The sequence below is a fragment of the Eleginops maclovinus genome, chromosome 20 (assembly GCF_036324505.1).
Source record: "Eleginops maclovinus isolate JMC-PN-2008 ecotype Puerto Natales chromosome 20, JC_Emac_rtc_rv5, whole genome shotgun sequence".
Lineage (NCBI taxonomy): Eukaryota > Metazoa > Chordata > Actinopteri > Perciformes > Eleginopidae > Eleginops > Eleginops maclovinus.
Window position 1 is genome coordinate 13037103 of NC_086368.1, and position 15977 is coordinate 13053079.

Genomic DNA, 15977 nt, shown 5'->3' on the forward strand with positions numbered 1-15977 from the left:
AACTACCATTATCTTATGATGTTTTTTTCTTTTTGTGATTTGTAACTAATTATACCACTATCATATAGAGGCTTCAGCTTATAGCATTGTATCTTCTTTGAGCCTTTTGATTTAAGGTCATTTCTCTTACTATTAATTGTGTGTTCATGTTTGTTGTCAGGCTGCTGAATTCACTTAGCCTTGCAGGGGCAAATATAGTTGGCTGGAATTGAATTGAATCAAAGGTTTAATTGTGTTAAGTTAGTTTTTATGGCCATTAAATGTGATTATGTTAAATTCTACCTGTGGCTATCTTAGTCCTTATATTATATAAATAGACAGGAGTATGAGTTGCACCAGATGTCAAATAATGTTAAAACGAAACTGAAAACAGAGGTCTTTACCACATCGTTCTCTGACTCACTCTTTTCCTGGTATGTACTTCTACATAATTTACATAAGTTTAAACAAAACCGTACAGTATACACTCATGCTTGGCTTTCTTTCCACACGAAAAGCTTTTTAATCCTATTTTCACTTCCCTGCTAATGCACTGCTGGCCCTGGGCCAAACCATCCGCAGGCTTGGAAGGTTATTGCAGCCTCTCCTGAGCACTGCAGCATCTGGCAAATCAATTATTAAATTAGCTAGCGTTCCTTTCAGGACGGAGAGGAAGAGTGATGGAGGGATGTAGAGGGTGGGAGAGGGGGAGAATGTACTGGGGGAGATCAGGGTTTTACACAGGGCAACCCATCAGATGTGGCCAAGGCCCTATAGAATTTCATGTAATGAGATATTGTACATAATACTCAATAGATTTTCTGGAAATACGATCCTGCTCTCTATACTGTAGTAGGCTGTACCTAATGAGATTTTATGTTGATTCTATGACAGATAAGACAAGGGCAAATTGTAGAGGTTCACCAGTGCAGAAGGACAGTGTAAAAGGGTTATGACACCTACCAAATATCCACTTTCTCTGAGACGGGTTCGTTGCGTATGACCTCAGGAGCCATCCAGGCCACCGTACCGGCAAAGGACATCTTGGTGCTCTTGTCACTGAGCTCCTTTGACGTGCCGAAATCAGAGATCTTCACAGAGTCATCATAAGTGATCAGCATGCTGGAGTGAAACATTGGAAGTGAAGTCAGTTCATTAATTTAAATCAAAAATGTTAACTTAATGTAAACTAGTTCAAAACAATCATTGGGCCAACATTTGTGTTAATATACAGTATGATGTGGCAGTTCAGTCCTTCAAAAGTTAGAAATGTGCCCATTAATAATAACAGATAGTTCCCAATGTTGAGGGTCTGGTTTTGGGGGAGATTATTAAATTGATAGAAAAAGGAGAAAAAAACATTTCTGCTACACAGAAGTAAGTGGTTTCCTGTATTCTTAGCTTTTACTTGTAAAATAAATTAATCTTTTCAGGCCTCTAAAAACTATTTAAACAGGCTAAACCATTTAAGTTAGAGCTATGCTTGAATTGTCAGTAGAGACTTGTTTGGTTTATTATATAGAGTTGAATCACAGAGCTGTAACCACACGATTCATTTTCACCAGGTCCCTAAAACTCACTTTGGTGACTTGAGGTCTCTGTGGATGATCTTGTGGAGGTGAAGATAGTTCATGCCCCCAGCGATGCCCATGGCCCAGTCCATGAGCAGTGAGGGATGGATCTTCCTGCCTGCCCTCAGCACCTCGTACAGCTGTCCCTGGGCACAGTACTCCATGATGATGCAGTAACATGGAGCCTGGGTACAAATACCTCTGCGAGTATAGAGCAGCAAGTAAAGTTTGTTAAGACGGAACATATAAGACTCAAAACATTGCTAGTAATTCATTTGAAACTTCAAACTTTAAAGTTATTTGGGGCATTTTAAAAACATATTTATGAACTGATTATTTCTACTAACTTGAAAGTGATAATGTTGGGATGCTTGAGCTTGCGCAGGTTCTTGATGTCGGTCTCTTTGATGTTCCGCACTTTCTTTACAGCCACTTCCTGTCCGTGCAGTTTTCCCAGAAAGACAGCACCCTGGGCTCCGCTGCCAACCCACTGCAGGTCAGATATTTCCTCAAAAGGTATCTCCCATGCCTCTAAGATAGGGGAAAAAGATGGAGGCAAAAGTTGGTGAGTTTGTTGGTGTAGTTACATGTCTAGTATGGATATGGACTGTAATATTAACTTGTGGTGATTATTTTCCACTACAAAATCATATTCTGCATCAATCTTGTCATCATAATCTCATAGAGAAAACAGATATTCCTTATACTAAAATAAACCACTATACTTTTTATTTGTCAACATGAATGTCACGAATATCAAATTAAAACAAAATAAGCTCATGTTATGTTTAGTTGTTGCGAACATATAATATCTGTACCACAAACTAGAACAATGAAATCAAGACGTTATATCCCAAAGTCTTTTTGTAAAACTAAAGCTAGGAGCAGGAAACACACCACAGAGAGAGTGGATAAACTAGACTTGTAACAGTAAAACCAGTCGTAAGCCGAGTTGATATCTTTTTCGGTTGTTGAACCTCACCTTAACCTAAGACTCAGGGTGTGCAGGCAGACAGAGAGGGAGCTCTAATCTCCTGTGGGTAATTCTCCCTCAGCCTCCTAAATCCTGCTTAGTGCCATTGTGGGGCTGACGCAAAACAGGGGTCCAATGCTCAGTAGGGGGGGGAGGATTTGAGAGCCTAATGTGGATGTACGCTGAATAGGAAGGTGGAGGGGTAGGGATGGTAGTGATGGTGGAGGTAGCTCTGTTTGTGTGTGTTTGTGTAGAGAAAAGAGGGAGGGGGATTCCCCACGGGTGGACTTGGGTCCATGTGGTCGAAGACAGACGGTTAATACAGAGAAAATATACAGCCTGCTCTGCTGCTGTTCCTGACTCGATGTAAGAAGATTTAGACATATTTATCATATTAATAAGGATGGTATGAATGATTAATGCTATCCGTTGATAGATTGAGTCCTCTAATGAGCCTCTCATATGTCTCACAGTAAAGACATAAGACCATATCTTACACACCAGAAGACGCCCGATCTTAGGAAATGTAGAACATCCCCAAAAACCCCACAGTCCTTCAGAATCAATAAAGGACGGATGTTTTTCCTGGTTTCAATTGTGCTTCATTGTGCCTTCCAATCAAAGCTTAAGAATAGGGCATTGTGATACGGTAGGCAGGCATTCAGTTGCAGTACCCCTATTTATGTCACTTTTATAATAACCGTTTTGCTCAGTGTGTGTGACTCCCTGTGATGCTGCACGGAGGAGGCGAGCAGCGAGGTGCAGATGGGCTGGGAGTGATAACAGCTCAGGATAAAAAGGAGAGGAAAGGAGACAATGAGAGATGGAAGGAGGAGGGGAGTGTAGGGGAGATGTGGAAGTCAAACTGGTGATAAAATATCAGAAGGAGACATAAATCTACCACCTTCAGGCCTGCTGTATTTATTCTATTCTTATAATCAAGTTTGTTTTTGGGACCTTATCTGACTTTATGTCAGATATTTAATCTTATTTTTGTGGACGTGTTTATGGTGCGTGCAGTCTCACATCAGTGCGTGTGTGTGTGTGTCAGGATGGCGTTAATAGAGATGAGAGGCACAGGGTCAGAGCGTGGCCATGCATAATTCATGGAGCAGATTTGGCAGAGGAGTCCCTGGGGAGCTCTGCGCTATTGTAGTGGATGCAGACATAAACAACACCGCGTCACAGGGAGCTACTTTGATTGGGGGGTGGTAGTGGGGAGAAGGCGGGGTGGGCATAAGCAGGGGATGGGGATGGGGGGAAATATCAGGGGAAAATAAGCCCTTTGCTGCTCTGATAGAGTCTCTCTCTTACTGGAGCTCTTACACGTCAAGGAAAGTGTTTGTTTACAACATGGCCTTTGTGGGAGTCATTTCTCTACCAACTGGTTAATGTAATTAAACCGGGGATAAGATCATTTAATTAGCATATCAAAGCTCCACACAGGAATTTAATGGGAGCTGGTGCTTGCTTTTATTAGAAAACTATAACAACCATTATTATCAGTGTGTAGAGATGTGTTTGTGTGTTTCTATTGACTTACCATCCAGGCCGTGTTTGTGCTCTGTGGAGTATGCTTTGCCGATCATAGTCCAGACAGGCCGCAGACACCCAAACAACCCTTCCAGAAACCCTCCTCCCCCTCCAGTAGACTGGCACTGTAGCCTGGCGTCACAGGTATGGTTCCTGACTGCACTGCTATCCATCTCCTGCCCCTCTCCCTCCGTCCTTCCTGGACTCCTGTCATGCTCGTGGAGCTTCAGGATGCTGTTGGCAAAGTGCTCCTGTTGTTCCTCGCCCGGTGTCTGGTTGTGCCCCGCGCTCTGTCCCTCTCCCCCTCCACCTTCGGGCTCTACGGCTCCTCCGGTGTCTATAGATAGGACATTGCGAAGGACACACTGGGTCGGGGTAAGGTCCATTTCTGGGGTACAGGGTGTTTCGGCATCGAGGCGACGATAGGATGGAGGATCAGAGAGGGGTGTGTTGAAGCCGGACAGGGAAGGAGAGGGAGCACGAGATTCGTGAACAAGCGCCATAAGGGCCTTAGGTCACAAGAACTTTAGAACTGGGAGCCTAATAGAGGGAGAGAGAAAGAAGAAGGGAGAAAAGGGGGAAAATTGTTATGAATCAAATAAAAGATTCTTATTTTACTCCCTGGCAGCTATAATAGCAGATTCAGCTAAGTATTGAGTGTGTCACCTCTGGAAGGTATTTATTTGGCCTCCTCTAAGAAGAAGTGCAAATTTCCCCACTGTGGGACGAATAAAAGGTATTCTGATTCTGATTCCAATCTTCAACGATAATACATTGTGAGTGGAAGAGGTGTTCAACGTTGTTATGTACCACCAAAAGCCTAGGACTGAGCTCCATTGAACTGAAAAAGCGGGATGACAAGAATCCACACCTCCCTGAAGCTGTGATCAATATCAAATAAATTCATATTTATTGTTCCTACAGTTTTTATTATTGTATTGTATCACCCAGAAAGTTATTTGTAGTTTTCTATAAAGTACATGCAAGAGTCAGAAAGACAATAGTGAAAAACATATTATTCATCATCATCACAGATGAGTAATATCATGAAGCAAATATCACACATATTTAATCCACTAGTCAGTCAAACAAGAATGTAACACCTCCAAAGTGGTGATGTGCTGCTTTTTTTTAATGTAAAATGGATCAAGACGAGAGTACCGTGGTTGTCAGTGAATGTGCCTGGTAATCAAAGCAATGATATTAACTTATGAGCCATGATGTCTGAAATCTGAGGGTATCAAATCAATACTAGAGTGGGAAACATGATTCAGGACATGTGGATAAAAAACGAAAAAGCAGCCTGTCTGGATCATAAATCAGAAAAAGCCTTAGTTCAGCACTACACTTGATGAAGTGCATGGCAAATAATTTCAAACCCTTTCTTTAACTTGGCAACCTTATAGGTGCTGCAGCATTGCAGTATCTCTATTAAGTAATTTCCTTAACATAATACAGTATTACAGTTTGTATTGCTTTAGGTTTTTCATGTTCATGATTTACAAACATAATGGCGAAAGATATAATAGTGCCACAGCTGGTTATATACATCCTACTGGAGCAACATCATGGTGTATTAAAATGGATGAGATCAAATGACGGCTGTATAATAGCGAGAGAACTCTGCAAGCCTCTTCAAAGCTTGTAATTTCTCCAAGGACAAAAGCATATACACGCTCAGTGGAGAATGAAAACGCATTATTTCTTGTTAGGGCCTTTTTGATTGATCCACTCCTCCTCTGCTTTCACTGACAAGCACGAATTAGAGGTGACAAGCTTTACCTGCTGTGTAAAATAATGAAACAATTGAAAACCCTTAACAGTGCCAGCATCTTTCTTTTGTAGGGCATATTAAATGTATATATATTTATGAACATGTTAAAAGATGAAGCTGGATCAGTTTCCATGTTTTCATCTAGTCGTTGTTAGGAGTATTTTACATTTGCTGTCATGTGTTATGCCAATTTGAATGTGATATGAGTTAAATTACCAAGCTTTAAATGTATTAACATGCCATTAAGACTCTTTTATTGACCACCCATAATGGGACATTTAGTCTCACAATTATCCTGAAATCTCATTTTGTAGCTATCGGCCTTGAATCTACGACCTTCATAACCATCAATTATTCATAGTATATGGAAAGATAAATCATGTGTAGTCCAAAACAAGACGGACACAGCCTAGAGTACGTATCAACCATAAAGCTCAAAGTCATTATATATTTTCTACGGAGGGAAAAAACCAAACCACTGAGACACATCTGGTGTCTGAAATCTGGAATAATCATTCACATCCGACTGATCCAACCAGCTAATAGTCCTGCTCCGGCTCTTACTTGATTTATTTGGAGGTATCAGCTGCGGAGCTTGCAGGAGCTACGCTCTGTTACAGGCCAGTGCATTGTGGATGTGTGTTGTGCGCATCATCGCTTCTCCACGCACCCCCTGCTGCGGTGCACCAGTGGAGCATTACTGACAACACTCTCGCAAACACACAATTCCAGTTTATACTAGAATAATAAAAAAGGACAGTATGTGTTATTTCGAGATTATAACAAACTGCAAATGACCTCCATTCTCCTTGTACCTGTTTCACGCCGACTGAACGCTGCCAATGTAAAACCAAAAACGTGTCCTACCTTAGTGCCGACAGCTGAAATCCATCGCTGTCGAATGCAAACGCTTATTCCAATTTAAAAGATTGAGTCTAATCACCAAATATTTCTCCCTTTCTCGGGTCTTGTCAGCATCTACGCTCACTCGTCCTGCTTCTCGGTGCATCCAACGAGGTTTCTCCGCCCTGGATGACTGGAAGCCAGCGTCTTATGCGTCTACGCTCAGTGAGCGGTAAACACAGCTCCGCTCCCTTAGGTTCGCTTGTTTTCCTGCTGTTTTCCCTCCTCCTCCTTTTCCGTTCTCCTCTGAGGATGTGATCTGCGCACACTCGAGGAATTTATACGGCCTATCTCACCTTTAGTAAACACGACTGTGGAGGAGAGGAGGATGGGAGGGATGCAGTGTTGGTGTCCTCCTATCAGGGATCAAATGTGCTGTGACGGGCTCAGTCCGGAGAGACGCGGGACAACCGCAGGTAAAGGCGTTTATGAGCGAGTGAGGCTCTTAGGCAAGGAGGTAGGGGGTCAGCCGGTGTGTGAGGTGATCAAAATGATGTCATCCACAAAGCATGCAGCATTTGACTGGACAGCCCCATGTAAATCCCTTCAAACCCTATTAACGCCGTCTGTATAGAGTGTAATTGGTGCATAATCTGTGAGCACTATATCCCGTCTGCCACAGAGGGGACATGGAGGAAGGACGTTTTTTATTATTATCTTATCCAATCTCTACTGACCCATTTATCTCAGATAGGGAGATTGGGACAGCACAGGGCCTAAATGGGACTTTCCCCAGGCGTGATTTGTTTCCCTCAGCGAATTTAATTAACCTGAATGAAATTTAAAAAAAATCACACTCATTTGAAACAACTGTCATCACAAATCTCATTTTGTGTTTGAAAATACCTCCAGGTCTTCATATTCAAGGGTTCATATTATCCAAGGTGTTATTCCCAAGCCTGCATTTCTGCAATCGTACATGAATGAATAAAGTTTCTATTACAGAGGCATGCATTAAACTGTGCACACACATGAACATAAACATAAACATCAAAACTCACATAAATCTAAGTCCCAAAATAATAGAAATCCCAATAAGATTTTAAACATTTATGTCCCCAACAAAATTAATAAATAATTGCCTTATACCAGTGATATAAGAAATACGAAAATGGGACTCACTCATGTACAAATCACAGAGATCACAAAATAAATCAGGAAAATCCTGTATGAATGGATGCCAGTGTTACGCTGCAGGCCAACTGGGAGATCGTGAAATCACAGTAAACACCGGAAAATCTTCCAAGAGTCAAACTATTTGGCTGACACAGAGGAAGATGTTAGTTTGTGTAACAGCTGGGGATCCCATTTCTGAGCTGTGTATTTACTGTCCCAGTCAAGATGGTTGTAGCTACATGACCCTTTTTTAGTGCTAAATCTAAATCCATCCCTCATCTCCCAGATTAAACTCGTGTTGAGCTTAAACCCCAACAATGACCTCATCGCTCTGCCAGCAGACAGTGGGGGGAAACACTAACTAGTGCAAAGACCAACCATGTGAGACTCACAATCCTGCACAAGTAGTCAACGCCTCTATGCAGACATTTGCGCAATTCTGATGAAAACCTCCACTATAATTACAGTTTTGAAAATGTAAATTCCTTTATTCATTTTCCATCAAGTCACTCTGTGTCTTCTGCATCCACATAAAGCACTACTCTATGAAAATAAGATTATCAAAATACTGTGTACGTATTTTGTTTCTCTCTTAGGAGATATTAAAATATTTTTGACAGCGGATTTAGTGTGTCTAATTTAATTTAACAATCAAAGATTATCTTCAAGTTCCTAAATGAATATTCAAAGATCCCTTGCCAAAAAGGTTGTTTATGAATGTTTAATGCTAGTTTTAATATCATATCAAATAGAAATGGTGGGCAAAAAAAAGAATCCTCAGCTCTAATCATTTTTTCTATTTTATGTCCACCCGTATCTAGAATTCAGTCTTAAGGCAGTCTGATGGAGCAGCACATACTCTGTTCTATTTCTATCTTTTTCTTAAAACTTTCTTCATGATTTATTTATCGCTGCTTGTAGTTTTCCGGATGGCTCCTCGTCAGGGATGTTCAGTCCTGAGGGGTCTGTGCTGGCTCTGATGTCCACCAGCACAGCTTCTACTTCTGCTGTGGTTAATCAGTCAGAAACCAGCTCAGAATAAACGCCGCAGGGTATAACTCCTTATCAGATAGAAACCTCAAATCTACAAAGTGACAGCTTTTGAAAAAAATATATTCATTGGGACTACCATTGAATTTTAAAGATTGCAGTGGAAGTGCATTTTCCTGTCAGGTTGCATACTCGCTGCATACATGCAAGACCATCTCCCATTTGAGGAGAAAATGCGCACATTTAAAAAGCTCTAAATGGAGCTACTGAAGGAATGACTGTACAACATTTGGTGGTATTCAATCGAATTGCTGATGTAAAATGCTGCATTGTTTGGCAACATGCCTCATAATCTGTAAGAGGGATTTACCAAAAGCCTGCAGTGAAGGTTGTCAACAGGAATGCCGCCATGTGTGTGTTCATGCCTTTGACTGTGGGCATACAGTATGTTGTGAGAGGTCTGGTGCCAAATGGTCACAGATTGTCTCAGTCTGGGTAAGGGGGAAGGTAGAGGTGTGTGTGCGTGTGTGGTTGGATGTAGGGAATGAGGGGGAAGGCAGCTACTGGCTCTTTGGAGAGCCTATTTATGGATCCTAATCGAGAGCCCTTCTTGTTACTCATTGTCACTCTTACTTACATGCGACTGAATAGGTGGCCAATCATCAAATCCACTCAACTCTGTTCCTAAAGGGAACATGAACAAAATAATCAAAGATAATTGGCAATCTGTTCCAACATCATGCTGACTGAAAACCAAAAGCAGAATACCAAACATTTTTCAGATTTCTGAAGAAAGAAGACAGAATACTGTCTATAGTTTTTGGTTTGCAAATGTAATTCTGTGTGAACATACACTATGGATTGATTCCTTCCTGTCTGTCTGGGGAAGCTCATATTGGACGGTATTGTCATCAATCTACTTTGTGTTGCACCCACTGATGGGATTCATTAAGATTGGCGCCAACCAGTATTGGAGGGCGGGTATAGGGGGTTGGTGGGAGGGGGATTCTCCATTTCAATATGATGATCTCATCTCCTGTCTGCTGCTCAGGAAGAAGAGTTTTCATTCATAAAGTTCATCCACCAGGCCCATGCACACACATACACAACCAACATACAGTAACTCCCAACGGGACGCTGAGGAAAGAGTTGAGGCAATGAGGCAATGTCCAGGTGAGATCACTGTCGGGCACAGAGCTTCCTCTTCCCGTTTCATAAGTCTATAGAGGGTGTTTGATGCTTTTCATTATTCGACCTTGCCTGCATTACAGCACCACTTTTTGTTTTTGAGCGGAAATAAGACATCATGATAGAAAACTGACTTAAAACTACATAACAAAGGTATACAATGTTTTTCGTCATATGCTGCATATGCAAACTTAATATTCACAATGACAAACCACACTAATATGTTATTTATGTTCAAATGTATATGTGGAACATCAGCATCCACATATCGCAAATATTTAACATAATAAACATTTATTTAGACTGGTAAGCTGGTCAAATATTCACTCTCATTTTAGCTCTGTTTTAGTCTCCACTCTGCAAAAGGTTCTTTATTTGCTCAATGCTCCCATGTTGAGCTTAATTTGGTCACTAACTGTGTTTGTCCTTCAGTTTGGTGCCGAGCAGATAGAGTAAAGTGAGTTTTTAGAGGTTTTCCACTGAAAACAGCTGCCTGGTGTGGCTAAAATATTGACATTGATGACAGTGGCCAGGCTTGACCAAGCTTGTTAATTCGTGACCAGAAAACCAAAATCTTAACAGTCAATATGAAACTCTGAGTAACTGAGGGGAACCTTCGATATGGGTTCATCACTATCAGCAAAACCATATAACAAACAATTAATGTGATTCACCGTTACATCTTGACTATTGCCACGCTTAACTCTCTTGCTCACAGTTACAAGATGTGTCCCAGACAACTGCAGAACCATATTGACTCATTCCGTCATGCTCTAAAATATGCAAATCCAACATTTAGATCAAGCACTGCTTTGATCTTCCAGGGAGATTAGCAATGTGTCTGATTTTCCTTTGAAACCTCCAAGAGGCGAGCAGCCAGCCAGGCAGCCTGCTGTGGAGAGCCTCTGGCAGCGCTCTGGTTAGGAGAGGGTTAATAATAATAAAGGGGAGGCAGGAGAAGCCTTCCTGAAAGTCACATGGTTTGTGCCGGGAACAGTGGTGGAGGAGCGGAGGGAGGGATGGAGGGAGGGAGGGAGGGAGGGGAGGTGGGGACAAGCCTGGAGGAGGAGTCTGGAGCGTGTTGCCGTAGAAACAGGATCCTCAGTTGGCCGGTGTGAAGTCAGGAGCGTCATATTAGGCGGTGACTGCAGTTAGATGCTGCTGGTGGTGTGAGGTGGGTGGATGGGTGGGGAAGGGGAGGGGAGCTTGGGAGGGGGTGACTCACACCGAAGGACGCACTCTGCATTCTAATGGATCGACCCATATGTGAAAAACACACACACACACACACACACACACACACACACACACACACACACACACACACACACACACACACACACACACACACACACACACACACACACACACACACACACACACACACACACACACACACACACTTTTATTGGCTACATCACATAGAGTCCCCTACCCATTTCTTTCCACTATATATATACTACTGTACAAACGGCACAGGATCATCCTGCACCACTCTACTTTCACAACATATAATTAATTAAGTCAATGGGAGAACCATTAGTGTTTGTCTTGATGACTTTACTTGCATGCCTTGATAAAGGGCATCTATTAGAGGGAAACTAAATGCTAAGACAGGCTAGTAAACTATAGCCATGTAATTGGTGATGGTATAATTGCACAGCACACGTACCAATTAAAGTGATAATATGTGTAAACCGTGCTCAAAATTATCATTGGATTAACTACACTTCCCAAATGCCCTTGAGTGTAGAGGATCACCAGCTGTTACAGGGGAAGAGTTAATAATTATGCGTACATTTTTTTAGGCTGTTGTTTAGAGGGTCCTTGCTTTTGACTGCAGGGAGATCAGTTTGTATGTCATTAGATCTGTTTTGGGAAAGCAGTACATATTTATGAACTTTTTTCTCTCAGGGTGTGGGACAAGAAAGAAGAAGCACTACATAGATATTTTCCCACATGCACAAATGGGCACAAATCCAAACAATTAAAAATATTGTGATGCCTCAGGGTCAACAAAGCGATTCATTACAACAGAAAACTTGGCATTGAGAATAGGACTACCAAAATATGTAAACCCCCAAATTATGTTTATGAATCATCTTAATTAATGTGATGCATACATGTAGGACTTCATCTGACAATAGAAGTGAGTCTTTAGTAACTGAGGCTGGAAATGTGTTGTTAATTTTACTGTCATTAATTATTAATGTCAACGTCTTATGAAAGCTTATATATTTATAACACCCCAAGTTCTTTATATATTGTTTTCACTTTAGGGGAGACTTGGTTATGTCAAATGATTGAGTAATGTGTTTAAATAAAACAATCAATATTTAGCGATGAGAAATTAATGTACTGCTTAAGCAAAAGTAATCAGAGGCTTTTAATATTATTTTAATATAGAATTTGCTTTTGTGGTTTTGTATAGGTTTCCTCACAAAATAAATTCCCATAACTGTTGCACCTGACTCAAGTGGTTCACCATCCCATGTTAGATGTATCACGGATGTGATGTTTCATTTCAAGTCAGAGAAGATCAAATTCACCTCAAGGGGTAACACAAGTTTGTTGTAGAAAATCTGGATGCCTTTTCTGATTTACTTTGATAATCTAACAATCTAGAATACCTCTGGACATGAGTTTGAAATGTGAATTCATTACTACTATATGTGTACCTGGAGAACAATGTAAAATCTATATATGTTTAAATGTTTGATTCTGGGTCTTGCTAATATAATTACTAACGTCCCCAGCGCCCCTCTAGCTATGTATTATTTGTTGTTTTTATAATGTATACATCATCCAGAGGATCAAAGATTATGGAGTGAGGAGGTAGGAGGAGAAATGTAAAATTATTATTTGTAAGCATGGTAAAACTGGAAATGTTAAAAAACACATTTTTCCATACCATAATAGTCATACTGTTTTTCAGTTCACTATTTAACATCCACAGCCAGAACAACATACAGTCAGCCATTTGAAGCAGCCACTGCAGTGTTATAACTCAGGGGAATGTGACGTACACTTGGCCTATAGCAAATAATTGACTTTTTGATTGACACTGCTTTGCTCTTCCTTTTAAGGAAAGCCGGGGCATGTTCATTTCCCATAATCACTGCGTGTAAAACTGGAAGCAGCGGGAAGAATCACAAGCAGTGTGACGTTTTCTCAGTCACCACCCACAGCTGTATCTCATCGTTTAGGTCAAGCCAATGGGTGGCAGGCTGGCTCTCTGGTTCAGTGCAGGCTGGTCCATGATGAAAGAGGCTGGCTGATGAACATTATCTTCAGGCTTGTTTATTTCAGTTTGTCTATGACCATGACTCATTCCATTTTGGGGAAAAGTGGTGGCTATAGTACCCCCTTAGGCAAAACCTAAAGAAACTGGATATCTCCTGATTCTCAAGAGCAGATAAACCAGAAAGTAATGTTTTGCTTGCTTTGATTGTAACACGACTGAAGACATAAGACACATATTTCAAAAGGAACAATACAAAAACAGAAATTCTTTGTTTAAATTAATATATTAGTAACATATATATACATTTATTTGCAGATAAATTGGACATAGCTTTGCAAAAGCGTGAAGTTGTTATGATTTGAAAGTACATTTAGTTTGCATAATGTGTTTATGCTGCACTATTTTTTAACGCTCTTAATGTCTTTCATGTCTGTAAAGCACTTTGAATTGCCTTGTGCTGAAAGGTGCTATATAAATAAACTTGCCTTGCCTTGCCTTGTAATCAATATAATATTTGATGGTTTTGACACCATGTCTTTTCTTTGTGTGACCCCTCACATTTATCTCTGCTTTATATGTTTGTTTCTCACTTTTCCTTTCCTGCACATGTCTGTTCTCTTAGGCAGCTGTTGATGTCCACCAATGTCCTCAACACACATCACTTGGTAAAGATGATCTGAGCTTTTCCTCATTTGCGTAATTTATTCTGAATAATAGAAGGTAGTGGCATTGTTTTTTAAAATGTGTATTCTGGGGGAATACCAGTCACTAATTATACAGAGTTATGCTAATTACCCACTTGACTGGATCAAATATTACTTATAATAAGGGTCATTAATTCAGCTGCAGAAAAGAGGCCAATTATCATTTGTTGCAAAACTGTGATGGATGTGATGGCACATTTAGAATAAGACATAAATGACATGCTCTCAAAAACAAGTATAGACAACAATAAAGACATTTCCATAGTGCAGCATTACAGAGAGAATCAAGCCTGTTGTTTCAGTGCAGTGCACTGTCCATGGTGCTGATCAGGGCTATAAAGCCCAATGGCAAATGCAAAAAGCATTGGATGTTTACTCTTTTAACTTTCGACTATGAATAGGAATAGTGACAAGTTAAAAGGTTAAAGTGGAATAAAAAGTGTACAATCACTCCGATTGTATTTGGTCTAAATGAACTGCTTTAGAACAAACTGCAAAAATATATATGATCTCAATAGATAAGCAGCGGAACACTTTACAACCAGCATGGCCCCTGGTAGACGCCCACACTCACACAACTTCAGACTATGACACCACTGTTGTGTAATAACACCAACGTGGAATAATATACCAAACAACACTATGGCACCATTGTTGTGCAATAACACCCATGTGCAATTTTCGAGTAGTAGAATCTATTTTGAATGTAACTTGTAGATTTGAATTAATGCTAAGTTATTTTAATTTCATGTTTTTTGTGCATGCCCTTTTATCTAACAGTGTTTTATTTTAATTCTCTTTTTTTGTTTGGTCTCTATCTTTGCTTTGGCTGTCACAATGTAAATGTCCCCTCTGTGGGACAAATAAAAGTAATCTGATTCTGATCATTTTATCATTGACTATGTTAACCTTTTGTCTTGTTTAGCAATGAAAACTGTAGATGAAACTACCTTTCGTTTCTCCACTGGCACATTTTAGCTTTTTTAATAACCCACAACATTAAGAGGTTGGACAACTTGTTAAGTACATTGTGGCCTTCAGATAAATCTTTAAACAACGACAAACCTTCCCAGCTAAGGAAATCGAAGGAGAGATGTCAGGTCATAAAAAGAAGCAGATGGACTGTCTTTGTCAAGAGAAAAGCTACACCTTCACCCTTATACGGAAAATGGAAAGCCTCCCTCAAACAAGTTGTTATCGATTTAATTAAGCTAAAATAAAGGGTCGTCAACGGGCCTGGCGAGGTGGTGATATGTGACCAAGGCAGAGCGGTTCAGCAGAATGATTGACCTTCAGCGCCACCTGCCTGTTGGTACTCTACCTACACACAAACAAACGCAGGCTACTACGATTAGATAACTGTTTAAAATCGCATGGCATTGAAAGATTCCCCATTCTCCCGAAAGATATAAATGACACCTCGAAAACTCATAGTTTATGTATGTGCGTTATTTCTGGCAGGTCTACATAATATCACACTGATTCATTCAATCTGAACAGGATTCAAAGCATCGCAGGGATGAATCATGCCCTGAAACAGATTCCGCAATCATAATTGTAACAGCAAAAACCTACCGTTAGCAGGCTCGATGTTGTTCAATGCAACGACAACCCGGGCTGTTTTTCTCCACTGTCTGTCGGTTTTCCAAACGAGAAACCCTGAATGCCTCTCTTAAGCCTGACTACTACAAGGGTCCCATCTGGCTAATTACCTTGTCAATAAACCTTGAAAGTAATACCGCGAGAGCGAGAGTTGGGGGGCGAGAGCTGAGTCTGACCCTCCTTAATGATTCCCACCCAATTCCTAAATTCAGCTCCAATTGCCTGTATTTTTATTAACTTAAATGCATTCACTTGAGCCACTATAATTACATTTCGACTCGTTATAAGCAATGAGTTAAGCAGAATATTAACAAAGGGTTTAAAGCTTAACTTTCAAAACATGCTCGCTACGAAATATACCTCACCCTCAAGATTATTATATTTATATATTAAAAAAAGA

At 40.6% G+C, this 15977-nt stretch overlaps 1 protein-coding gene across 2 annotated transcripts in view; it reads right to left on the bottom strand.

The window, feature by feature from the left end:
- The window catches only part of LOC134882503 (mitogen-activated protein kinase kinase kinase 12-like), a 26953-nt gene extending 11255 nt beyond the window's left edge, over positions 1-15698 (bottom strand). The window contains exons 1-5 of one of the 2 annotated variants that reach the window (XM_063910254.1): positions 15551-15698; positions 4067-4596; positions 1898-2081; positions 1560-1751; positions 943-1101 (exon numbers count right to left, since the gene is read on the bottom strand). In XM_063910254.1, coding sequence (XP_063766324.1) covers positions 943-1101; positions 1560-1751; positions 1898-2081; positions 4067-4559 — 1028 coding nt within the window. In that variant the 5' untranslated portion in view covers positions 4560-4596; positions 15551-15698. Of the gene's footprint in view, positions 1-942; positions 1102-1559; positions 1752-1897; positions 2082-4066; positions 4597-6697; positions 7143-15550 lie in introns of those variants that run through there. The other variant, XM_063910253.1, reaches the window with a different exon arrangement.
- Between the last annotated feature and the right edge of the window lie 279 nt (positions 15699-15977).